The sequence below is a fragment of the Heloderma suspectum genome, chromosome 17 (genome assembly GCF_057233095.1).
Source record: "Heloderma suspectum isolate Gila_16-S chromosome 17, 16-S_ref, whole genome shotgun sequence".
Lineage (NCBI taxonomy): Eukaryota > Metazoa > Chordata > Lepidosauria > Squamata > Helodermatidae > Heloderma > Heloderma suspectum.
This window is the reverse complement of record NC_139474.1, coordinates 4,234,232-4,259,757: the sequence shown is the minus strand read 5'-3', so window position 1 is coordinate 4,259,757 and position 25,526 is coordinate 4,234,232. Positions and strand designations below refer to the sequence as shown.

Here is a 25,526-nt window from a genome sequence, read left to right as displayed (position 1 = left end):
CCCCCTGCTGACGCACCCCCACGCACACGCCCCAAAGCCCCCCTGCTTTCCCCCTCTGGTGCTCGCACCGGAAGTAAATGGGCTGGTCAGAGGAAGAAGAGGAGGCGTTGGACGTGGAGCTGTTCTCACTGGCGGTGGTCTCCATGGAAGCCATCAACTCGCCCTCGGCTCCTTCCGGTTCCTTCCCTGGGGACTCCGCGCGGCCTGCAGGGGTGGAAGCGGGACAACAGTGATGGGCCGCATCATGGAAGGGGCAACTCATGGATCCATTTCCACCCTGCAGCACTGTACCCACGGGAGAGAAAAGGGACACCCCCTTTCCCCCCAACCCCTTCTTGGGCAGGGGTGGGGAAAGTGCCAAATTCCAACTCAGAGAAGCTTGGGGGTGGGGGGCGGCTGCATCCCAGTGGTGGGCGAGGCCAAAAATCCAGCCTGTTGTAGCTTAAAGCTCCTACTGCCCCTAACGGAGGCTTGAGAGAGGCATTCAGACATTTGAGAATGGGGAAAAACTGGTACAAAAGCTGGGATTGATGGTTGGGAGAAAGGGGGCAGGAGAAAGGGAAAGAGGGCGCGGTCATCTGGGGAACCACAGAAAGCCAGATTGGGACCTCAAGGGGGCCCGGTTTGGCCCCTGGGCCTGAGGTGCCGCACCCCTGCTCTAGGGCCGCCTTCCCCCAACCTGGTGCCCTCCAGCTGTTCTTGGACTGCAGCTCCCAGCAGTCCCAGCCAACATGGCCACCGGTCACTGAAGATGGCTGGAGACGCACCTTCAGACCCAGCCTCGACCAGCACCACGGGATTAATGCTGGCGGCGACACTGGTGAAGAAGTCCTTGAGGAAGAACAAGGCGTCCTGGAAGAAGCAAGGAGGGAGAGAGACAGGGAGTCAGGGGCAGAACCTTCCTTGGACACCCCAGCTCGGATGCCTCTAGCACCAGCTCGGGGAAGGCAGCTTAGCCGTAGTGGGGAGCAGGAAGAACCCAGAAGCCCTCCCCACCTTGGGCTGGCCAGACCCACAACTCCTGTCCCAGGAGGCCACTCCCACGAGCCAGGAGTCCCAGGTAATGAAGTGGTGCATATCCCATGTCCTACCACAGGAAGTCACAGGCAGGACCCCCCTCCAATCTGGGAAAGGCCCCTCATCCAAAAGGGCCTCCCCTGCAGGCTGAGTGTTTGTGGGAGCATCCGTCCCACCCTTCCTGGTCCATCCCACCATTTCACCTCTGAGGTAGCATCCCTCCCGCCCTTTCACCTGGTCAATGTTGAGCCGCAGCGGCATCAGCGAGACACGGAGACAGCACTCAGGACCGCCCAGGCCGGCCTCGGGGCAGACGTGGAGGGCTTTGATGGTGAGCTGCGAAGGAAGAGATTGGAAAAGGGTCACCCTCGTGGCAGCATCCCAGGGTCAGGGAAGGGAGGCAGGCGGGAAGGCTTTCCCTCGGCTGACCTGCCACAGGGCAGCTTCATCAGGCAGATGAAATCCCCACCCAGCAAACCGCGTTGCCAGCAATGCCACAGCGAACTCATCTCCCCAGCCAAGATCTATGCAGGTCGCTCAGCATCTCTGCAGCGGCTCCATCACAGAGCCTTCCCGGAAGGTGCCTTCCAGCGGTTCTGGACTACAACTCCCAGCATTCCTGACCACTGAGCATGGTGCCTGGGGCTGATGGGAGCCGAAGTCCCAAATATCGGGGAGTGCCAGGTTGGGGAAGGCAGAGCGGTTTACCTTGAGAAAACGGCCCCATGCATTCGCAGGAGGAACTTGAGAACACGTGAGTTTAGGCTTCCCCAACCTGGTGCCATGTTGGCTGGGGATGACTGGGGTTGCAGTCCAACACACCCAGAGGGCGCCAGGCTGGGGAAGGCTGTTTTAAGGCCGGCTTTCAGGCTGTCTCTCAGAAATCGCCAGGTCTCGACAGAAAACGGCGCTCCCCCCAACACCCCTTGCGGTTATGATTCAGGGATCACCAGTCCAGCACGGAAAGAATGCAAACCAGAGCCTTGGCGGGGATGGCGTGAAGCCCGTTCAGTGTTGGGGTGGCCAAGGGAGAACGGCTTTGTGGGAGGGAGCCAGAGGCCCCCTCGCTGTGCGAGAAAGAGCCGTGGGAGAGGAGAAGCGAGGATCGAGTCATGCAGAAGGCTCACCCACAGCTGCGGAGCAAGGCATTCGCTGGCCCTGCAGCGAGCTCTGGTTCGTGGTGCTCCCTGCCCCCTGAACAAGAGCCCACACCGTCCTCCTAGGAAGCACAGAGCCAGGCCTGCGCACCAAACCAGCGCCTGCACACGCTGCCTGCCAGCCCTGGCTGCGTACCATGTTGGAGTGGGCACGCCGTGGCATGCCCTCACTGCTGTACAGGTAGAGGAACTTGTTGATCAGCGAGGAGGCCAAGCGGTCACGGATCTCCAGCTCCTGGACAATGAACACTTGCCGAGCCAAGGGCTGCTCCTCGAGCTCCTGGGAGGGTTTCTCGGAGGAGCCGCTGGGGTAGGTTTCATGCTGAAAGCTCACCTGGAGGAAGGGAGAAGCAAAGGCCACCTTCCTGGGATTGCAGGAGACACGGAGAGGGGATTGGAACCCGGGGCTCCTGAGCCCTAGTCCGACATGCATCTCACTCTGCACCATGGTGGTCCCTGTACCCCCCGCCACGCACTGTCAGGCAGCGAGGGAGGAGGTGGTGCTTGCACAGGCTGCCCTACACCGCAGGAATTCGTTCCTCCTGAAGGACGGCCACCAAGTCAAACCAAGGGAGCCAGGAAAGCAGATGCCCCGTGGCGTGTCAGCCCCACCACCGCCTGCAGCCGGACTCCCAGCCCCCAGCCCCTTCCATAGGGCACCTTGGTCAGCTGGATCTCCATCAACAGGTCGTGGATGCGGCAGGCTCCCCCCTGGGCCCGCCAGGTGTTCTGGGGTCGATTGGAGGCTGAGGAGCGCGAGGGGGAGGAGCGGGCGCTGGAGAGGCATGGCTTTGCCCTGAAAGGCAGCAGGGGGAGGAACAAGATGGGGGGGGGTCATGGTTAGGATCATGGGCAGAGGTGCGTGTGTCTGTGTCCCTCTGATGTGTGTGTGTGCGCACGCACGCGCGCGCACGCACACACACACACACACACACGGCTCCTAGGATAAACATCACAGCAACGGGGAGACCAACTTGACCCCGTACATCAGCCAGAGAAGAAATGCTTGTTTTGCTCTTCCCTGCCGCACAGAACACCTCGAAGAACTCTGAAACTGAGAACTGGTGCTGAGGTTTTGCCATTTCCCGCCCTGCTCCCTCCCAATCCCTTTTCCTTTCGTGCCGTGTCTTTTCGGCTGGAAGCTGGAGGACAGGGACTCTCGCCTTATTAATCTTCATCAGCTATCCTGGGAGCCTTTTGGGGCTGAAGAGTGGGGTAAAAGTGCTGCAGAGAAAGAAATTTAGTGGGCTGCAGTGCTTGCTTCTTGGATGGCCGTCAGCCACAGTACGAAAGACCTGTCTTTTTTGAGAAAAGCATTTAGATAGGAACGTTTCTAACTCTTCCTAGTGTGACTGATTGACCTCAACTCCTTCATGGGATTAGTGTGTAGCTGCTATGCAGGCAATAATTTCACATTTCTGCTGGCTACTGTTATTTAAGGGTGCAATCCCATGCATGTTTAGACAGAAAAAAAGTCCTACAACTCCCAGCATGGCGTAGGATTGTGCCCTAAAGCATTTTCACCCCAATCTTCAGTCAGAAAAGCTATGAGAGCAGCTTACAAAGATCAGTAACAGAACGGTCCCTGTCCTCAGGCTTACAATGTAACAGACACACTTTCCTTTTTTTACCTATAGAGTTTACCTATAGGGGAAATGCTGTTAAAATATTCCCATATATGGACTTTCTTATGACCAGCATCCATAACAGGCGAACATCGCAATCCTATGTATGTCTATGAAGAAATACGTTCCATTTCATTCAAGGGGGGTTTATTCCCAGACAAATGGTTCTAAGATTGCAACCTTATGGGAATAAAGGAAGATGCACACTGGACAGTTTAGTCTTTTTCTTTTCGGTGTTGCTCCTTTCTGCTTCACTCTGTCTTGGCCCAGCCTTGCCTGTTTCATTAGCCACATTGGAGGGGGTTCTTTTAATGAAGGAGGCAGGATGGGAATATTTGAAAGGAAATATGTAAGAAAAATACATACACACACACATGTCTGGCAGGGTAACAGAGACTGCTGAGCCCAGCCAGGGGTGGGTGGGTGTGGGGGGCTTACCTAGGCGAATGGATGTGACCCGAGGCAGAGCGCCCAGGCCCAAAGTCCCTGCCACCGTAGAGGTGCCAGACCACCGAAATCTCTCGCATCATGACCCGGCTCTCGGGCACGGGGAAGCGGGAAGGAGCCTTCAGCAAGTCTGTGCTGCCCAGCGGACGGGAAAAATGTCCCTCCTGGATGCGGACGGGCCCTTCCAAGAGCTTGGTCACGACCGGCTCACCGTCCCGGGGCTGCAGAAAGTGAGCGAGAGGCAGAGAGAAAGAGATGTGTTTGCTTTCTTTGGGTCTCGGGGTAAAATCCAGCGTAAGTCCTACTTAGAGTAGACCCACTGAAATGAATGCGGTTTAAGGTAGCCATGACTAACCCAAGCCCCATTCATTTCAATGGGTCTACTCTAAGTAGGCCTTACACTGGATTGTGCCCCCCTTTGCACTGAGCACACAAGGGAGCTTCTTACCCTGATGGTTGAAGGGGCCAAAATCAGCACCGCATGGCTCCCCGCCCCCTCCACCCTATTTTGCCAGTCCTTCCCACCCCGAGCGGTTTTTTCTTTTCTTTTTCTGTCCCGTTCTTGAAATCTCTCTTGTACAGTCAGTAAGGAGGAGCATTCTTACGAGGCATGTAGTCACAGAGAAATACAATGACAGGGATACCCTACCAGTATGACCCACTGCTGCCGCAGCCAAAACCTCCTTGGACTGAGCCCTGTGCGCTTGACCCTGTGCTTGCCAGCTCGACCGCTCTATGGCATCGCTCCCTGGCTTGTGTGCAAACAGCCAAGACTCGATCTAGAGCAGGGCAGTGAGGCTGGTGAAGCTGAGAAGGAGCAACAGGCTGAAGGTCATCCAGTGACCTTCATGGCTGAGTGGGGATTGGAACCTGGGCCTCGCTTGTCCCTGTGCAATGTTCGAACCCCTACGCCATGCAGGCTCTTTTTCATGACTCTCCAGAGGCTGTTAAGCAAGGACGGTTGCTCTGATGAATCCAAAAGTGAAAAGGGTTGGATATGGGAGGGGAGGGGAGGGGAGGGGAAGAGCCAAGGGTTCCTGCCCCGCATATGTAAGAACAAGGCCTTACCACGGGGTGGGGAACCTCAGGTCTGGAGGCCAAATCCCCCAGACGGCCCTGCCCCAGATAGCCCTGCCCCTTTTCTCCCAACCACCAATCCTTGGGTGTTTCCCGGCTCTTGCAGTTTTTTTCCCATTCTAAAAGTTTGAAGAGCCACTCCTAAGGCTTAGTGAACCAAAGGAAGCGCTTCAGGCCACAGTGTCTCTAGTCTGTCAGACCTGGCTAGCTGCTGGAGGTGACATGCAGTTAATGCTTCTTTTATTCATATGTTTTGGAAATGCCCAACAGTTGCCTTCTTTCAGGAGGAAGTTATCATATGGATAAACATATGTGGGAGACAAGGGGAGGTTGGGCGATGTTGACCAGCGTTCAATGGGGTGCGGCTGCCCTTGAAGGGCCATCCGCAGTCTGGGGGTCAATTTAGACTCCCAGCTGTCCATGGAGGCTCAAGTGTCAGCTGTGAGCCAGGCACTGCTGTACCAACTCCATCTGATACGGCAGCTGCGTCCCTATCTCCCTAACCATCTGCTCCCATCAGTAGTTCACGCCTTGGTCTCCTCTCGCCTAGACTGCTGCAATGCGCTCTATGTGGATTTACCCTTGAAGACAGTTCGGAAGTTGCAGCTGGTGCAGAATGCAGCGGCCCGCCCAATTAAAGGCAGCCATTGACGAGACCACATCACTCCAGTGCTGAAGGAGTTGCACTGGTTACCAGTTGTTTTTCGGGCCCAATTCAAGGAATTGGCATTGACCTTTAAAACTCTATATGGTTCTGGCCCAGTCTATCTTAAGGAGCGCCTCCAACACCACCAGGGACGCTGCTCAATGAGATCGGCCTTGGAAGGCCTTCTGTCTGTCCCATCAGCCAAGACAGCTACTAGGGAGAGGGCCTTTTCTGTGGTGGCCCCCACTCTGTGGAATTCCCTCCCTCATGACCTCCGCCATGCCCCCTCTTTGATGAGCTCCCACCGGGCTTTAAAAACCTGGCTGTTCTGGAGGGCATTTGGGGTGGGTTAGAGAAGTTGTTTTGTTCACTTGATTATGTAAATTTGTTATTAGTATTGTATGCCGCCTACAGTGGCAGGGCAGCCAGCCAGATGGGCGGCTAATAAATCTAGTAAATAAAATTAATTAATTAATTAATTAAAATTAAATTAAATTAAATTAAAAAATGGATGTTTTGCACCCACTTGGCTGCCAAAAGGCTAATATTACAAGACTAGATAGATAAAAGCTCACTGCCCATCATGCAATGGATTGAAGAGTTAACAATGCCAGCAACATTTGAAAGAGTGGCATATAGGCATCACTTGCGAATGGACTTATATTTGGATATCTGGTTTGCTTTTACTGAAGTTGATGTGTAATCTATTCTCCCCCGTTGTTGTTGTTGTTGTTCAGTCGTGTCCGACTCTTCGTGACCCCATGGACCATAGCACGCCAGGCCTTCCTGTCCTGAGCACTCTCCCGGAGTGTGCTCAGGTTCATATTCATTGCATCGGTGATGCTATCTAGCCATCTCATCCTCTGCCGTCCCCTTCTCCTTTTGCCTTCAGTCTTTCCCAGCATCAGGGTCTTTTCCAGGGAGTTTTCTCTTCGCATTAGGTGGCCAAAATATTTGAGCTTCAGCTTCAGTATCTGTCCTTCCAATGAGCACTCAGGGTTGATTTCCTTTAGGATTGACTGATTTGACCTCCTTGCAGTCCAGGGGACTCGTAAGAGTCTTCTCCAGCACCACAGTTCGAAAGCATCAATTCTTCGGCGCTCAGCCTTCTTTATAGTCCAGCTCTCACAGCCATACATTACTACTGGGAAAACCATAGCTTTGATTAGACGGACCTTTGTCGGCAAGGTGATGTCTCTGCTTCTTACTATGCTGTCTAGGTTTGCCATAGCTTTCCTCCCAAGGAGCAAGCGTCTTTTAATTTCATGGCTACAGTCACCGTCTGCGGTGATCTTGGAGCCCAAGAAAGTAAAATCTGTCACTGCTTCCATTTCTTCCCCTTCTATATGCCAGGAAGTGATGGGGCCAGATGCCATGATCTTCGTTTTTTTAATGTTGAGTTTCAAACCAGCTTTTGCACTCTCCTCTTTCACCCTCAACAAGAGGCTCTTGAGATCCTCTTCGCTTTCTGCCATTAGGGTGGTATCGTCTGCATATCGGAGGTTGTTGATAATTCTCCCGGCAATCTTAATTCCGACCTGTGATTCATCCAACCCGGCATTTCTCATGATGTACTCTGCATATAAGTTAAATAAGCAGGGTGACAATATGCAGCCTTGTCGTACTCCTTTCCCAATTTTGAACCACGCGGTTGTTCCATGTCTGGTTCTTACTGTTGCTTCTTGACCCTCGTACAGGTTTCTCAGGAGACAGGTAAGGTGGTCTGGTACTCCCATCACTTTAAGAATTTGCCACAGTTTGTTGTGATCCACACAATCAAAGGCTTTAGCGTATGTTGTAATATTTCAAACTGAGGACTTTAGAGTATGTTGTTATACTTTTAATTTTTTGGTTTTGTGACGTTTTTGTTTGTTTTGTTGAAGCTCACAATAAAAAACCGACTTTTTAAAAAAAGGCTACAATATGCTGGCACTGTCTGTATTTCTGGCTCCACCCCTTCTGCCTGGCCCCACCCACCACTGGAACGCAGCACTTGAGAGCTTCTCCGACACATCATCCGGCCATCCTGCTGAAAAACGTTCCTCAGCCCTGCTTACCGGGATGCCTGTGCCTGGGGCGTCCAGGATGCAGAAGTCGTCCGTGGCTTCGCTCTCGCCCTCACTGTCCTCCGAAGGGCTGAAGTCCAGCCCCTCCCCCACAGGGGCAGGTGGCGGGGCAGGGGCTCTCCCCTTGCCTGCTGCTCCGTTCTCCCCGGGGAACAGATACACAGAGACTGGGGATGGCTGCCGCCTGAGCCCGGAGTCACCTGGGAAAGAGGGCAAGGTTAGAAATGGCAGGCCTCACTCAGCCCCACCCCAGAGAGTAATGGCCAGGTAGTCACTGCCCCCCCACACACATACCAGCCAATTAAAAAGCCTCCCAGCTCTCTCGCAGATGGCATGTTCCTTAGCACCATGGAGGACCAAGAAGGCCCAGCTGGGACGCCGCCAGCTAGAGCAGGAGTGTTCCCTCCCAGTACACACAACAAGAAAACTGGGAAAGGCTTTTCAGATTCGAGCAGATTGGTCTCATTCGCTGATTATGCCCAGTGCTACACAGAGGACAAGGCCCCAAGGATCCTACAGTCTAAAATTCAACACAGGAGAAACAACGGAGGAAGAGGAGGGGGATATTTGGCGGCTCATCAGCCACACCCTCTGAGCGGCTGACAACTGAACAAAAAAAATCACCATCTGAGACGATGAATTGTTAACAAACACACAGAAAGAAATAAGACACAGCAGAGTAACAAAGTAAGATAAAATGCCAGCACAGAGTCTAAAAGGCCTTGGCCTTGTAGTATTCCAAAAATGCTTTTTGAACTTCTGTAATATGGAATAGGGTGTTATCCATAAGATAATATTCTTAATATAAATGTTTTGTCTGATTTACAGCTCCTGGAGGAGACATTCCGAAACGCGTAGAGCACAGTAGATCCTGCTTTTTCGAACACTGGAGCCTGTGTTCCTGTAACCTAGCGACAGCCGTTCCAGCTGCAGAGCAGGGGGAGAAAAGAGAAACAGGGCTATTCTGTCGCCTCTGTTGAAGAGACCAGCATCCTTTGGTCCTCCCGCAACTGCTTAGAGCCATTTGAGCTGGTCATTATCAGTAATTCCTAACTTCAAAAACTGGTCCTTGAGCTTGCTTCTTTCTTTCTCCCTCTCCATCCCTTTGTCCTTCTGTGTCATTTCTTTCAGTTTCTAAGCCTGGAGTAGAGCCTGTTTGGCTAATGATCTTTGTAAGTCGTCCTGCAAGACTTTTTCGTTCAAGAGCAGAGTGGAAAGGCTTTTGATAAATAGGCAAACAAAAAGGTTTTCACCTGGGGCCAAAAAGAAAACGATGATGCCAGGTGCGACTCCTGGGAAAGAGAATTCCAGAGGGGAGGTGCCACAGCAGAAAAGTCCCTGTGTTTCCTGTTATGATGCATCTCACCTCAAGAGATGGCAGGATCCGGAGCAGGGCCAGAGAGACTGATCTTGATACCTGGGCAGGTTCACACTGGAACAGGCAGTCCTTCAAGTAACCTGGTCTCAAGCTATTTAAGGCAGGGATCCCCTTTGTGGCGCCCACAAAGCTCTCCCTGCCCTGCCCCCTTGGGAAAAACAGTTTTAAGAAAAACCTTGGAAAATGTTCAGGCAATCTTCTTTCTCTCCCTTTCTAGCCTTGCTCTTTCTCGCCCCTCTACCTCTCTGCCTTGCTGCTTCCCCCTCTCACCCAGCCTTTAGCGTCCCTATTTCTCTCCCCCATACCTCTTTAGCTCACTCTTCCTCCCCCTCCTAGCTCCTAGCCTTGCTTCTTCTCTATCTCTTTGCTTTGCTGTTTCCCATTACCGCCCTGCCTCTAACTTTGCCTCTTCTCTCCTCACCTCTTTACCTCATTGTTTTTCCCCACTCCCACCCTCTAGCCACCCTTATCTCTCTCCTCCGTCCCTCTTTAACTCACTTTGGACTAGCCAGGCCCTGTGGCAGCCATTATGTGACTCGCCACATCCTCCCCTGGAGCCATTTTGTGGTGGTGCCCAAAGCAGCTCCTCAAATGTGCCCACAGGTCCAAGAAAGGTTGGGGACCCCCGATTTAAGGGCTCTGGAGGCAAGAACCAGAACTCTGAATTGTGCCTGGAAAGAGACCTGGAACCAGCCGGCGTGGCTGGTCGTTTAAGAACGGGCAGATGTTCCTTATGACTGGTCCCAGCTAATAATCGTGCCAAAGTATTTTGCACTACCGAAGAATGGCTACTGAGAGCAGTCCTGAGAGCAAGCCAAGCCCCCCCTTACCTGTCTCACCGGCCAGCTCCTGGAGGCTGCGCTCCGTGTCAATGAGGGCGTCTGTGAGGTCACGCTGGTTAATGGTGGCCGTCTCGGCAGGGGGGCACGAGGGCAGGGATGCCGGGCTCTCTGACAGCTGGGAGAGGACAAGAGCAGGGCTGAGCATGCCGAGATGGGGCAGAAGGTCTCAGGGGAAGGAACCCCTTTCTGCTTTAAACAGAAGCCTGGTTCTTACGGACACCAATGTGCCCGTGCACACCTCTCTGGGCACCCACCAGGCTTCCAGCCCCTCCTGATTTGTATTTCATTTCTTAAGATTTCTTCTTTAACTAGGAGGCTGGCATGCTGCAAAACGAAGTGCTGCCCTCCAGCGCCATCTTTATTTGGGTTCAAAAGAGCTCAGGCCCCACCTCTGCCTTGGACTTAGCTTCTCCGACAAGTCACTTTTCTTTGAGTCTCACCAGCCTGCCTCCTGGGAAAAGAGCGTTTTGCAACCAGCCATGCCCACCACGGCAGCCATTTTAGGAACGAGCAGCTTCCCCCTCTCCCATGACAGCCATTCTGTGAGTGTGCCCACAACACTCTCAAAATTCCAAATGCACCCACCGAGTGATGCTGCAGATCCTGCCTTCTGGGAAATGGGTGTTTTGCAACCATCCATGTCCACCATTTCATGAATGGGCAACGCACCCTGGCAGCCATTTTGCGAGGGCACCCATGGCACTCCCTCAAAATCCAAGAGTACCCACTGAACCAAAAAGGTTGGGGACTCTGCATGACACCACCCCCAGCCAGTGTACATCTAGCATGGATGGGGGCGAGGGGGGCAGCAACCCCGGCCCTGGCTCCCGCGGTGTTAGGCTGCAACCCACGCTTCGCACTCACCTGCACCTTCTGGCCGGCGATCTCAGTGGGGCTGTCGTGCCTGGGCGGCGGGTGCAAGTCGCCGTTGTTCACCACGTACTGGATGAGGTTGGCGAGTGCCGCACATGAGTCCGCACAAGTGTGCACATGGACCACGTTGTTCGAGCAGCGGAGCTCAAAGAGCGGCCGGGTCTGCGCCAAAGCAGATGGAGAGGGGTAGAGCGTGCGGACGTCAAAACACTCCACCCCCACTGTGGAAGTGGCACAGCTCCTGCCTTTCCCCCACCTCTCCAGAAACTCACCAGCTTCCCAGTCATGGCCCCTTTCCATGTAGTGATCACCAGCTCCAGGAGGTCCACATCCACCACGCAAACATAATCTGAGACCAAGAGAGAGGGGGGGAAACCACAGTTCAGCACAGAGCCCCCACTTTGCACGCCATAGGTCCCAGGTTCAATCCCCAGCAACGTCTCCAGTTAAAAAAAGGATCGAGTCACAACTGATGGGAAGGAGCCTTCTCTGCCCAAGGCTCTGGAGAGCCACTGCCAAAGTAGATCATGCTGGGCTCGATGAGCAAATCATCTGAGGGGGTCTAAGGCTGCTTCCTTTGTTCCGGGGAAGAAGCCTTGCTCAGGGGTAGAGCACTGCCTTTGCCTGCAGAAGGTCCCCAGGTCAACCCCAAGCATCTCCAGGTAGCCCATGATGGGAAAGAGTGAAGGCCCTTCTCTGCCTGAGGCCCTGGGGAGCCGCTGCCAGGCACAGTAGACAGTACTGGGCATGCTGGACACATGCTCTAACCTGGTGTATGGTAGCTTCCTAGAGAAAGCACCATTGCTCACTGATAGAACATGTGCTTTGCATGCAGAACGTCCCAGTTCCGATCCCTGCTATCTCCATTTAAAAGAGGACAGGTAATGGGAAAGACCCTTCTCTGCCTCAAATGCCGGAGAGCTGCTGCCAATCACAGTAGACAATACTGGGCATGCTGGACACATGCTCTGACCTGGTTCTCTATCTTCCTAGAGAAGGGACCATTATTCAAACCTGTGCTTTGCATTCAGAAAGTCCCTGGCATCTCCAGTTAAAAAACATCAGGCAGCAGTGGAAGGGAATGACATGGCTCCACCCAAACCCCCCCGAAGAGCCGCTGCCCATCAGAGCAGACAGTACTGGACTAGATGGGGCAGGTCAGACTATTTGTCCAAGATAGCCTCCCTTGTACCTATATACTCGTCATACTGATGTGCCGCAAACTAACATGACCCAAATGTGGATCTAAAATCAGGCGTGGGCGACTTGTGGCCCTCCAGATGTTTTGGCCTACAGTGCCCATGATCCCCCCGCCCCCGGCTATGCCGGCCAGAGTGGGTGGGAGTTGTAGACCAAAACACCTGAAGGGCCACTACTGGCCCATCCCAAATCTAGATTAAACCAAAGGAATTCTAGATCAAAAAGCGTAGAGGGCTACCCAGACCTGGCAAAGTTACCTTTCCTCAGGTCACCTGTCTCTGCATCACATTTGTTTGAGAGGTAAAGGGCCGAGTCGTCCAAAATGAACCTGCACAGGGAACAAGAGAGCTGGTTAGCATCCTCCCTCTCCTCAAGCAGACGCTGGGAAAACAGGCTCTGGAGTCAACCTCTATTCACGACGCCCCTGCAGAAACGTTGAAATTCTACAGTGGGGTCTCTTCAGTGCAACGCCTTCTCCCACCTTGCCGGCAGCAACAAAGGAAGAGACTTTCCCTGCACCTGCGAAGCAGTGTGGTGTAATGGTTACAGCAGCCTCCCCATACCTGGTGCCTTCCAGAAGTGTGGGACATGGGGAGGTATGAGACATTAGTCTCAGTTAGCTTATGACCAGAATTCACGCCATTCGCACCTCCCAAACCCGAATGCGAGCACAATCTGCAGTCACAGGGCAGCATCCAACAGTGTCATTCCGCAAACTCAAATAGCGCTAGCGGAGCTGCACTGAATTTTTCTGTGGTGTGAGTGGCTGCCCATTACACTTGCACAAGTGGAAACCACAACAGCTTGCATGATGGCTTGCACAAGAGTTACGCACAACTAGCTGCACAATGGGTTGTGCAAGCATAACGCACGAGTTGTGCAAGCACAATGCGCAACCATGCTTGCACAAACGTAACTTTATTTGGATTCTCCTCTTGCTCATAGTTCATAGCCTTGTTTCCACTAGGACAACATTGTTTGCACTAACAGAATGACACAGTTGGATACTGCCCACAGCTCGGACATTCCCAGTCTTATGATGCTGTTTGGGGTGGAGGGAGGGGGGCAAAATGTGTACTTTAAAATACAAATTAACGCATATTTTCTAAGTGTACACAAACATGCTTTAATCAATGGGAGAACCTGTGAATGTGAACCCAAGTACTTTTGTGTTTACTTTTGAACATGCACCCGACTAGTTCGTGATTTTCACGCAAAAAGGAAAAACATGGACACAGGTACGAGTCAGGCTGTGTTTAGAGGTGGAACACTGACTACAACCCCACTCATCCCTAGCCAGTATGTGGCTGGCGATGGTGGGAATTGTTGTGAAACATATCTGGAGGGTGTCATGTTTAGGGAGGCTGAGCTAGGACTGGGAAGAGGCAGGTTCAAAACTCCACACAGCCACGAGGCTCACTGAGTGACCTGGGACCAGTCACCTTCGCTCAGCCTATCCTATCTTGCAGGGTTGTTGTGAAGACAGATACTTTTTATTTCGATCACTGACCAGCACCTTACTTGTGCATTACTTACACACAATGTAATGTAATTATACAGAATCTCAAAAGAACTTAGCATGACCCCAGAGTACCAGCCTGTATAGCTCCATTTTATTTACACTGGGGCAAGGGCTAGCAGCTGCACAAAGCCTGGCCACCTTATCTGTAACCTGAGCATCCTGATCAGAAAGAAGACAGACAGATAAAACTCAATTGACCTGCCAGGCATTTTTGGTAAAACGGGAGCAATAAAAGCACAGCGATTTTCTCGCTAAAAAAATATAAGAAAACATTCCCAACAGGTTCCACTACCATCAAAGGGGAAATGAACAGAAAATGGGGTGGGGGAGAAGAGCCATATACACAACGCTGAGTTCCTTGTAGAAAGGGTCGGATAAACCTGCAAAGAGGTTGCCCACCAACAACACGCAACACAGTGTGTGTGTGGGGGGAGTGTTCCTTCACCACAGGAGCACCCCCCACCCCCATGGGGAGGCATCGTTTTACGCCAGGCTGCGGCACATTCAGTGCCACATGACCCAGCACCCCAAAGGCCGTGATGGGGAAGGAGCGGTCCTGGGAAGTTGGGACCCACCGGAGGAGGAAGATGGAGGTGTCCACGATGATGTTACTCGACAGCGTGAAGGTCTCGGCTGTGATGAGGACCCGGATGGGCAAGTAGAGAGGCCTGTGGACGGAGGAGGCAGAACAGGTCTGGTTTAACAGGTCACACGTAAGCCGCTCCAGGATGCTTGTTGGCTGAGGAGCGGCATGAGAATGCCTCAAATAAATGAGTAAGTGGGGAGGACGGATGGACGTGGCTCAGTAGCCTTCCTTTGGGGGGCTTCTGCCAGACCTGGGTCGGCTTAACCTCTGGGAACGGCCGGGAGAGGCCTGCCCACCACATCCTCAACTGCCTGACACAGCTATGGCTGCACGAAACACTAAAAAAGAGCCAGGGTGCTTGACGCCTTCCAGGACAGGCAAAGCTCCAAGGGCCAGTGGAGGCACCCCCGGGAGAGGCTCCAGGTTCCTAGACTCCAAACCCATCATTGCCTCCCCACCCCCACCCCCCGTCTGCTTTCCACAGGGGCCTTTTTTCGGCCTGCTGCCCTTCCACCCAACAGGCACCCGTAACTCTGCGCTAGAGCACCTGGTTCGTGCTCAGAAGGCCCTGGGTTCCACCTGAGGCAGTTCCAGGTATGGCTGGGATAGTCCCTTTCTTGAAACCCTGGGAAGTCTGTTGGTGTACCGGCCGGCCTGCACTCTGAGGTCAAACTGCCAGGGGCAGTTCAGCTCATGAGTACAACGGACAGGGTCTTCTCAGTGGTGGCCCCGCACCTCTGGAATCAGCTTCCATCAGGGGTTCGTCAGGCCCCTTCCTTGCAGGTCTTCAGGAAAGCTCTGAAGACCCACCTGTTTTCACAGGCCTTCCCTTAAGTCTGGGTCGTTGGTTTTTACTGGTATCCATTTTGTGTGGTTTCTGTCTTATACACCGCCTTGACAGGGTTCCACCCATAAAGGTGGCCTAGAAATAACAATAGGTAGGTAGGTAGTGTTTAGATAATACTGAGCTAGGTGGACCCAGGGTCTGAGGCAGTATACGTCTCCTCTGTTCCTGCCAGTCCTTGTAATTACAGATGTACGTCCTTTGAAAATCTGGCTTTTGGGGGGCTCAGCAGTTCCCCACTGCCCAGCTGGCTCGGCTTGCATTCATTTTGCGGGTTGCTCGTGAAATTGGGGGACTTTTTCCGGGTTCCCCCCAGCAATAGAAAGTTGTGCAAATTGCAGGTGGAATGTATGCAATTTGTGCAAATTTCAGCCATAATTTGTGTAACTTTCCATTAAGGAGAAATTTGTGTAACTGTAGCTTTCCATCAAGCAGGTTTGAGTCAGGCCAGCTTGCAGGTAGGCAGGCCGAAGTCCAGGGGGCCAAGCTCAGTGAACTCCACCCCCCCGGACGGATTCCTCCGCCATCCCCACCTGTAATCCACAGCACAGCTGAATAGGTGGGTATGCAGCACTGTGATGACTGTGGGGGGTACAAAGCCTAGGATTGGGTCGTCCAGAACGTCCAAGAAGTCGAACATCTGGGAGGATAAGAGAGGCACAATGAGGTCTGGGGAAGGAAGAAACACACAGACACCCCGAAGACCTGCCCCATGGCCCTTCTCCAATCTTGCTCAGCTCCTCAGCGAGGAAGGCCCTCTTCCCGCCCCCCGCCAGGCACACCCCCCTCACCTGACTGTACCAACTCTGATAAGTCAACGCCGTATGATGGCGCATGGTGGCTCCTTCCAGGCGCAGCGTCACCAAGAACTCCTGTAACAGACAGGTATAAAAGAGGATTTCAGGCCGTGTTCAGATGCGTGGCTGCTCCCCTTCTGGTCCAGCGCTCCAGCCACTATACCCCAAAGGCCTCTTCGCCTTGGTTCATGTGACAGCATCCTCAGTTGTGCGGGCAGTGCGTACTGATCTCCTGAGGCTGGCAAGCTGTCTCGGGGCGCTCTGGGGTGTGTGCGTGCGTGCGGGTCCGAGGGGGAGAGAAGACAGCTGTTTCCATCACTGCACTCCGCTGCCTCCGGGGTCAGGAGGCCCCCTCTCCCGACTCACATCCTGCTTGTGAGCACTTGCCCTAGAAGGTGGGGCAAATTAACAAGGGAATCTTGCCGCTACACCTGAGAGCCAGCGTGGCGCCGTGGCGAGAGCGCTGGACTGGGAGCCGGGAGATCCGGGTGCTAGTCCCCGCTCGGCCATGGAGGCTCACTGGGCGACTCTGGGCCGGTCACGGACTCTCAGCCCAGCCCACCTCACAGGGTTGTTGTTGTGAGGATAACATGGAGAGGAGGAGGATGATAATGTAAGCCGCCTTGGGTTCCTTGCAGGAGGAAAAAAGGCGGGGTGTAAAGGCAATAAATAAATAAATAAATCTCCCCCAGAGCCAAGCCACAGGCTGTGGGAGCAAAATTCTGTAGGCGGCCCCACCCACCAACAGCCCAAAGGGCCCTTTCTCCTGATCCTCAGGGAAGGTTGAGCCAACGGCCTATGAAGATACCTTGATGTTCTTCTCCAAATCCAGGTCGATCTGAATTGCCAGGGAAAGCATCTTCAGGGGGCCATCCTTCTTGGCCCCCGAGGGCCAGCTGATGGTGCCCTCCTGGGAGGCATAGATGGTGGGGTGCAGCCCCTCAGGAGGCAAGAAGCTGGGGATCTCCAGGTGCTCCACACTGAGGTAGTCTTCCACCACAGCTGCAGGGAGAATGGAGGCCATCCGAGGTCAATATCTGGCAGAGATCTGTGACCTTCTCCTGGTCACTGAGCACCCCCCTGCCTTCTCCTATCTATCCTATCCAATCTATCGATCTATCCAGTTTATCAATCAGTCAATCTATTCTATCTATTTATAGCACCCTTCCCCTCTCCCCCACTCCCCCCGCAACATCCCCTGACCTGAACGGGTCAGGCCACCTGCATGCATCTCAAGGTGTACTCAGACAAGACCTTTAAGGAGGCAGAGCCCCCAAACTGGGGGCGTGGGAGCTCTTGGAAGGGTGCCCATTCTAGAAGGGACAAAAACGTCACAGCTACAGGCAAGGACAACCTGACCTCCGGCCCCTCCGCATTGCAAATGGGGTCCAGGAGATGGGGAACGACCCTTGCACCACACTGCAGCATTCACTCTCTCTCTCTCTCTCACACACACACACACACACACACACGGAAGAGTCCCCACGTGCATGAACAAAAGCACAGCCACCCACCCAAGTGCATACCCACACAGACACATCACTCTTCATCTGAATCCATCCTTAAATTGGGTAAGGAGAACAGAGGCATTATCAGGGGCAGATCACATAAAATGGAGGTGGGGGAAAGGGCGAGTATCCTCCATTTGCTGTGGGCCATTTTCTCACCACAACATTTCAAGAAAATATGCACACGCGCGCGCGAGCACACACACACAGAAAGACGGACACACACAGGCATACGCACACACAGACACACAGGGGCTGTTCACACAGCATACTGACCCACACTCAGTGGTTGAGTGTGGGTTGTTCTGAACCGTGCGTTAGCATGTTGTCTGAACCCATGCCATTCTCCGCAGGGTGGCTTATTAACCATGCAGCACGGCTCGTTAACCACCATGAACAACCCAACAACAAACCACGGGTTCTCAAGGTGGCTTGTTCAAGAAAAACTAGCCATGCTGCATGGTTAAGAAGCCACCCTGGCTGCGTTCAGAGAACACGCTAACCCACGGTCCAACAAACAACCCATGGTTCAAAACAACCCACACTCAACCACTGAGTGTGGGTGAGCATGTCAGGTGAACAGCCACCCCACAGGCACACACACGCACGCACACACACACACGCAGCTGGTTCACATGATCACCACAGCTTAAAGAAGCCACAGTGGCTTAAGCCTGGGGGCGTGGGGAGGGCACAATTTGAACAATCACCACGCAGATGCCGGTTGTCCTGTCATGCGAACCCGGGTGGCCTGGCTTGTTGGAGGGAGAAACAAGCATCAAATAACCCATGGGCTGCTGTTGGGCTATTTGAGGGTTGTTTCCCCCTCCAACAAGCCAGGCTGACCAGGTTCGGATGACACAACAAGTACCAGTCATTCGGCAAATGGCTGCCGTCACACACCATGGCTTAAACAAACCTCCGCAGCTTGTTTAAGCCACAGTGGTCGTGCAAACCAGGTCAGACTCTCCTCTCCCAGCCAGCGGTTAGAGAGAGCTGCTTCTGAAACTGGAACCTTCTACAGTTGCTGACACAAGTGCTTGGAGAGCTTCCGACCTGGTCTAGCAGCCACAGGTAGGAACTCATCCCTTCACATGTCTGGCGCCCTTGAGAACAACGCAGCGGGACCCCCACCCATCAGAGCCCCACAAACAGAGCCACACCTTTGTGGTAGAGCGCCACCTTCTCAGCCTCAACGCAAAAGTAGCCCAGGTCCTCACGGCCCTTGTACTGCGAGACGCTGAAGAGGCTGCCGCCCTCCACGTCCAAGACCAGCTCCCCGTGGGAGCCCTCCAGCTTCTTGCCCCCCTCACCCTGTGCGGGCAAAGAGAGAGCCCCATTCAGAGACAACGCCAAGACTGGGCCAAGGAGCAGCAGCCCCAGGGGAGTCGAGAAGCAGGACTGAGGGAAGAAGTCAGGAGGCAGGAGAAGATGCACAAGGACTGGCCAGGGCTCAGGAAGACTGGCAAAGGCTGAAGTGGAAGCCCCTGGATGGGGGGGATCAGTCCAGGGCCTAAAGATGCTCAACTGCCTGGGGCAAGCCTTCTCCAACCCGCTGCCTGTGGGAAAACTGGGAATAGTGTGATAAATTTGCAGACAGCAGTTGCAAGAAACAGTCTGTTAAGACGTAGAGCCGAGGTGAAAAAGGAGGAGGATAAAAAACCTTAGTCAAATTAAAAAAAGAAAGGAAACATACATAGTCATCTCAGCTGCTGGAAAATAAAACTGCACCTCATTGCAGACGGAGGAGAGAAAAAAAGAGGAGGCGGGGAGATAAGAAGGGAAGTGGTCAAGATACAGCAGCAGGAAAAGGGCAATTAAAGAACAGTTAAGCAAGTTCACCCCTTATTTACCAGAGAGAGGATTAGTCAGCAAGGACAGAAAGATTCTGATAACCATCGCCTCCTGCTGGCCCAAACAACTATTTAGTAAGTGTCATTGCCCATTTCTAACTGCCCTCTGGATGTGTGAGATGACAACTTCCTACAGCTCACTATTTTTCAAGCAGGAGCCACTTTGGCTCCAGGCACTGCCTCCGAGGCCACCTGAGAGCCTTTCCCAGGCCAGGGGGTGGGGATGTGTTCCCCCGCCCCTCATGAGTGGCGATGCTGCATACCAGACAGGGCTGGAGGCACTTCGGGGACTCTCAAACCCCATCTCCCATCATGTCATCCAAGCGAGGCCTCTGCCAGTCAGTCACCAGGCAGGCAAATCCCAACAGGCTCACTCGGTCCTGGGTTCAAGATGGATCTTCTTGTGACAGAGAGCGCAGCACTCGAAGGGCTGCAAAATCGCCCCCTTGCGCTCCCTCTCACCGGGGCGTTCACATTTCCCTCCGCCTCTGGCAGCTGCGCAGTGCACCACAGCAGCTAGCCAATCACGTCGGTCTTTGTCCCTTGGGCTCTCCTCTGCCGCAGCTAACTGGCTGATAGCCCATGCGGTTCCCTCGCCCTTGCCCCTCAACCACCTTGCAGCCCTCGAGCAGCGGGTCTCCCAGCTCCCCACCCCCGAAGCCTCCTCTGATAGCCCAGATCACAGCAGCTGCTGCACTGCAAAAGCAAAGAGAGAGAAAGAGAGACAGAGCTGCCCTTCATGCCACTGGGAGCTGCCCTAGTCCCACACGACTGAAGGACACCATGTTGGGAAGGCCGGCCTAGACAAACGCTGAAACAGGCAGTGCCACGCACAGGTCCAAAGTCTCCCGGTTCAATCCCCAGCAGCTCCTGACAGAGAGAGGAACTCCGCCTCTCCACTGAAAAGGCCTGGATCCATGCCTACTGGCTGGTCTGAGGATCGAGCACCCAATCTTTGGCAGGCCCACTGAGAGGACGCCAGGCCAGCTCTGGGAAGACCCCCACGCCACTGCTTTCTCCATAGTACGGAGAGCAGGGCAGTGCCCGGTAAAGTTACAAGCTGCCACATTTTCGGGTCAAAGAAGAACATTTCGTTTCATTTTTCATTTCATGTATTATATTTCTAAACCACCCCATAGCCAAAGCTCTCTGGGCAGTTCACAAAAGTAAAAAAACATTAAAATACATTATATAAAATATAAAGACAATGACATAAAACAAATGGTGCACACAACAACAACATATATCTAAAACAGTTTAAAACAGGTGGCCAGAGACAATCAAGAGACCCATCATACGCTGCCACATGCCTGAGAGAAGAGGGCAGTTTTAACCTGGCACTGAAAAGAAGACAACGTTGGCACCAGGCAGGCCTTGGCAGGGAGATGGGAGATTGTTGTATAAATGGGGAGCCACCACCAAAAAGGCCCTCTCCCTTGTTGCCACAAAATTGTTCCCACATTTGCTTAGAGGTGCTGAATTGACATTGCTGAATCAGCTTACGCTGGGGAATAAACATCCTGTCCCCCTCCCCAGAAAACACGAGGGCTAGAAATTCTACTAAGACCTTCCATCCCTGGGCCATATTAGTGGTCAGTTGCGGGGATGCAGGCAACACCATCCGCCCCCACCTCCATCCCGAGCCCCTGCACCTATTACCTTGGCAGCACACAGAGCTGTGACCCGTCCCTTCCCCACGCAGAGCACAACGGATATGCAGCTCTGGGGAAAGGAGCTCCTCTGCTCCCCATTCTTCCGTTGCGCAGCTGCCTCATCCACCGAGTAGAAGTGAGAATCCTCTTCCTCGGAGTCTGAATCTGGGGGAGTGGGCAAGAGAGCAGCATTTTGGTACACCCCAGAAGCTCCACAAATCCTGGCTCCTGCAACTCCCCCTCCAAGCCAGGACAGATCATAAAGCCACGCTCAGTAAGGCTGAAAGACGGCACCAGCTGTGACACCAAGAGCGGTCCCTTATGTGGGATGGTGCAAAGCAAGACTAGGAACACAGGAGAAATTTGATCCAGTTCATTTTTTATCAGGATTTATCCAGTTTGTACCTCCTAGACCGGATGCAGGCTCAAACGTATTTCCGAGCTTGCAAAGTGATTGGCGGACCCCCTCCCCAAAAAGTATTCGACAGCATGCGTGCATTTGGAAAACGCGCATGAAAAATGCATGTTTTTGAAAAATGCATACAAACACACTTTCATCAATGGGAAAAGGATGCACACATTTCAAAGATGTGCACAACTGAGGAGCACATTTGGAAAAATATGTACGAAATACGCTCGGATTTTCACGTGAAAAAAAACAAACCTTGCAATCTGATACAGATAGGAGTCAGAACGAGCTTCCATGTGGAATTTGAAGAACTCTGAGCCCGAGTTCTGCTTGCATGCACTTCCCTAACCAAGATCCTGGGACGCCCCAGCCCAGAATGGGAGCACCACCACTTACCCAGTTTAAAGGCCGATTTGCACATCTTGAAGTTCTCCTGCCAGCAGATGGACGTGGGCCCTTCACTGGCCAAGGAGCTCGTCCTTGAGCCTGCACCCCCCAGAGGCTGAATGGGGCTGGGAGGTGGGCTGAAGGGCTCCCACATCAAGAGGTCGTTGTTGATCCTAGAAGGAGGAAGAGATGGTGAACTCACCCTGCTTTCCCCATCCCAGGCTCTACCCTCGGTGCCCCAAACTACCTGGAGGCGTGTGAAAAACCTCCTTGACGCAACTCCTTCTCATCCCTCCATCCCCCTACCATGCTGGAGTCCAACAACATCTGGAAGGCTACACACCCCGGCAGTCCAAGGTGTCTTGCAAACTGCTTTAAAGTGTTCTCAACAAATGCATCTCTTCCAAGAAAGTTGGATGGGAGGGAAATTCGACAGCTTACTTCCCTCATGAGCTTTTTTCACCTGTCCAGTCACAGAGAGTTTAGAGAGGAGCTATAATTCACTGATGGAGCCCCTGCTTTGCCTACAGAAGGTCCCGGGTTCAATCCCCGGCATCCCCAGTTTGAACAGGGATGCACAACCTTTTTGGGCCAATGGATCCATTTGGAATTTTGAGACAGTGCTGTGGGCACTCTCACAAAATGGCCACCATGGTGGGGCCCTTCCCAATCACAAAACGGCTGCCATGGTGGGCACTGCTAGTCTCAAAACACCCATTTCCCAAAAGGCACACTGGTGAGGTGAAAAGAAAAGTAATTTGCCCAAGAACTTCAAAATCAGGAGGGGCAGGGAGCGTAGTCGGCGCCGAAGAAGGTGAGCATCATGCTGGGGACCCCTGAGATAGGATAAGGCCGTGTCATGGTCCCAGGTGTCCTGCTGCTACTGGAGTCATCTTCAAAGCCAGTTGGGGCCTCAGGAGACCCTGGCACTAGCCAAGACAGTCCAGGACCATGATGCCTTTGAATCTGCCTCCTACAGAGGCTGAGAGTTCAGCTTCTGAGGCAGAGGGAGACGCTGGCTCCCAAGAACGCCAGCGTCTTAAGATCCACGATAGGAGGGTGGCCAGGGAAAGGAGTGCTCGTTTCCTGAAGAGGACTACTCATGAGTCGGGCTCCGCTCACAAGGAGGACATCTGACAAGCCTCTGATGCGATGCAGCTGAGCACTGGGTGAGGCTCTAGTAGCTCAAACTACATCAGCCCCCCCCTCCGCCCCCCCCCCCCAGTAACTGGAGAGCGGCTAGAAACAACCCCTCTGCCTGCTCCCTTGCCTTGTGATTGATGCTCCGTGTTATTGGCCCTTGAACTATTTCTTGACCCAGCTTCTGGGCTGTGTAATCTGACTGCCTAACCGTGTTTTGACCTCTGCCTGCTATCTTGACCACTCCTGCCTTAGCCTCAACCCCACTGGACTGAAACCGCTGCGCTTGACTCTTTGCTGCCTAAATTGACCACTCAATTGTATACCTCCCTGTCCTTGCTTTGCAAAGAGCCAGGACTCAGTCTAGAGCAGGACCGGCAGCACTTGATGGGAAGACCTCTTCTCTGCCTGAGATTCTAGAGGGCCGCTGCCGACTAGAACACACAACCCAGGGCAAAACGGACAAGAAGCCTGACCTGGTGGAGGGCAGCCACTCTCTGCTCCCAAGAGGGAAATGTCTGGGCACGAGGGTTTGGTGGAAGAGCCGCAGGCTGGACACACACCTTGCCCAGTGGTGTTCAGCGGCTCCTGCTGACCAGGATTCCACCACCCACCCACCTCGCAGCGCGTGGGACTCTGACCTGTTGTAGATGCTCTCATAGAACTCTTTGCTGGGGAGGAAGATATGCATGATGGGGAAGCTCAGCTCCAGGGAGTACTGGGAGGCTTCCAGGGTCTGGGACTGGAACTCTGCCATCTCCTCGGGATCTCCAGGGATTACCATCTATAAGGGAAGGGGCGGGGGGGAGAGCAAGGACAGATCAGAAGCTGACAAGGAAGGTCACCTGAGGCTGCTTGGAGAGCAGGGCTAAATCCAGGAGGGAGCAGCTGATGAGTGGCTGTGGCTCAGTGGTAGAGTCCCTGCTTCACATGCAGAAAACCCCAGGTTCAATCCCCGCCATCTCCAGAAAAGGCAGGAAAAATCCCTGCCCGAAATCCTGGAGAGCCGCTGCTGCCTGCCAGTGTTGACAATACTCGGTTAAATGGACCCAGGGTCTTACTCGGGATAAGGCAGCTTACGATACTCCTATGCAGCTGAGTGGTAGAGCCCCTGCTTTGCATGCAAAGGTCCTGGGTTCGATTGTCAGCATCTTCAGGTAGGGCTGGGTAAGGGTCGTGCCTGAAACCCTGGAGAGCCACTGCTGCCACTCAGTGTCAACAACACTGGGCCAGATGGAGAGTCTGACTCCGTATAAGGCAGCTTCTGATGTTCTATGTTCCTATGACATGAAGCACAGCTGCTCCCCCAATAGCTGACCGACATCACACACACACACACACACACTCTGCCAGCCCCTGCGACGCCTCTCACCTCCTCTGTCTCATACATGGTCCGCTTGGATGAGAAGGGCGAAGACTCCGGCTGCTTCAGCTCGCAGGGGCTTTCTGCCATGGAAAGCTCCATTTCCTCAGGCTTGGCCAGGGCCGCGTCCCACTGGGTATCACTCACCCGAGGCCGGACAGTCAGATCAATTCTGCCGAGGAGAGGACAGCGCTAGACAAGAGGGCCTGAAGCTTGCACAACCGCTCGCCCCACAAAGCAGCAACCCAAATCATGGGCCTGAGGGCAGGCACCCCTGGCCCTGTCCACGGCAGCTGAAGCGACACCCAAAGCCATCCTGGCTGCTGCTGCTGCTGCTATAAAGTGAGGTGTGGAAGCCAGACTTACTTGGGGAGGGCATACTTCTTCCCTACTCCTTTGGCTGACAGGTCAGGGGCTTTGCCAACCCGGAAGCAGGGCACTGAGAGCTTCTCACCATCTTCGTACACACCTGTAGGGGGTGTGGATCTTAGATCAAGCTGTCCCAAGCCTTGCAATCAGCTTTGGAGGCCCTGCTCTCCAGTCCTTCAGCAAAGAGTTATTAGGCTGGCAACTGCCGAGGACGGGACCTTTTCTGTGGTGGCCCTGTCACTTTGGAACTCTCTTCCCAGGGCAATATGTATGGTACCCTCTCTACAGGTTTTTAGGAGAACCCTAAAGACTTTTTTCATTCCAGACAGCTTTTGAGTGATCCTGAGACCGTGCTTTTTCCACTCCCCCCCCTTTTTAAAGGTAATCATTGAACTGAATCCAATACAAAAACAGTCAAATACATTACAAAAGGAAAAAAGAATCAGAATTGACATCCACTTCTAATTACGTCAAAAGGCTGAATAGAATTTTGCTTTTATGGCCACAATTACTGTACCAATCCAAAATAAAAATATTCTATCTATCTGCAATATTAATTATGTGTAAATTTCCCCCTCCGTCTGTTTAGCCATTTGTGCTGTGTCCAAACACTTCATCAGTCATTCATGTATTGAGGGAGAGCCAGAAAACTTCCAATATCTAGCCCGCACGTTTTTAGCTGAGATTATGAATTTATTAATCATCAATTTCTGCATATGAATGAAGACAGAATCTAGAACATTGCTCAGGGGGCACTGTCACAAAATG

The 25,526-nt window shown here is 53.3% G+C and overlaps 1 protein-coding gene across 3 annotated transcripts in view; it reads right to left on the bottom strand.

Moving 5' to 3' along the window:
• The window catches only part of ATG2A (autophagy related 2A), a 59,298-nt gene that overhangs the window by 6,201 nt on the left and 27,571 nt on the right, over positions 1-25,526 (bottom strand). For 2 of the 3 annotated variants that reach the window (XM_084823838.1, XM_084823840.1), the window contains exons 16-37: positions 24,756-24,858; positions 24,399-24,561; positions 23,668-23,810; positions 21,896-22,059; positions 21,098-21,255; positions 18,749-18,899; positions 16,886-17,079; positions 16,640-16,708; positions 16,072-16,152; positions 15,814-15,920; positions 14,426-14,518; positions 12,586-12,656; positions 11,401-11,477; positions 11,120-11,290; positions 10,244-10,370; positions 8,027-8,235; positions 4,238-4,467; positions 2,835-2,970; positions 2,311-2,508; positions 1,252-1,353; positions 768-852; positions 69-204 (exon numbers count right to left, since the gene is read on the bottom strand). In XM_084823838.1, coding sequence (XP_084679964.1) covers positions 69-204; positions 768-852; positions 1,252-1,353; positions 2,311-2,508; positions 2,835-2,970; positions 4,238-4,467; positions 8,027-8,235; positions 10,244-10,370; positions 11,120-11,290; positions 11,401-11,477; positions 12,586-12,656; positions 14,426-14,518; positions 15,814-15,920; positions 16,072-16,152; positions 16,640-16,708; positions 16,886-17,079; positions 18,749-18,899; positions 21,098-21,255; positions 21,896-22,059; positions 23,668-23,810; positions 24,399-24,561; positions 24,756-24,858 — 2,968 coding nt within the window. The remainder of the gene's footprint in view (positions 1-68; positions 205-767; positions 853-1,251; positions 1,354-2,310; positions 2,509-2,834; positions 2,971-4,237; positions 4,468-8,026; positions 8,236-10,243; positions 10,371-11,119; positions 11,291-11,400; positions 11,478-12,585; positions 12,657-14,425; positions 14,519-15,813; positions 15,921-16,071; positions 16,153-16,639; positions 16,709-16,885; positions 17,080-18,748; positions 18,900-21,097; positions 21,256-21,895; positions 22,060-23,667; positions 23,811-24,398; positions 24,562-24,755; positions 24,859-25,526) is intronic. The other variant, XM_084823839.1, reaches the window with a different exon arrangement.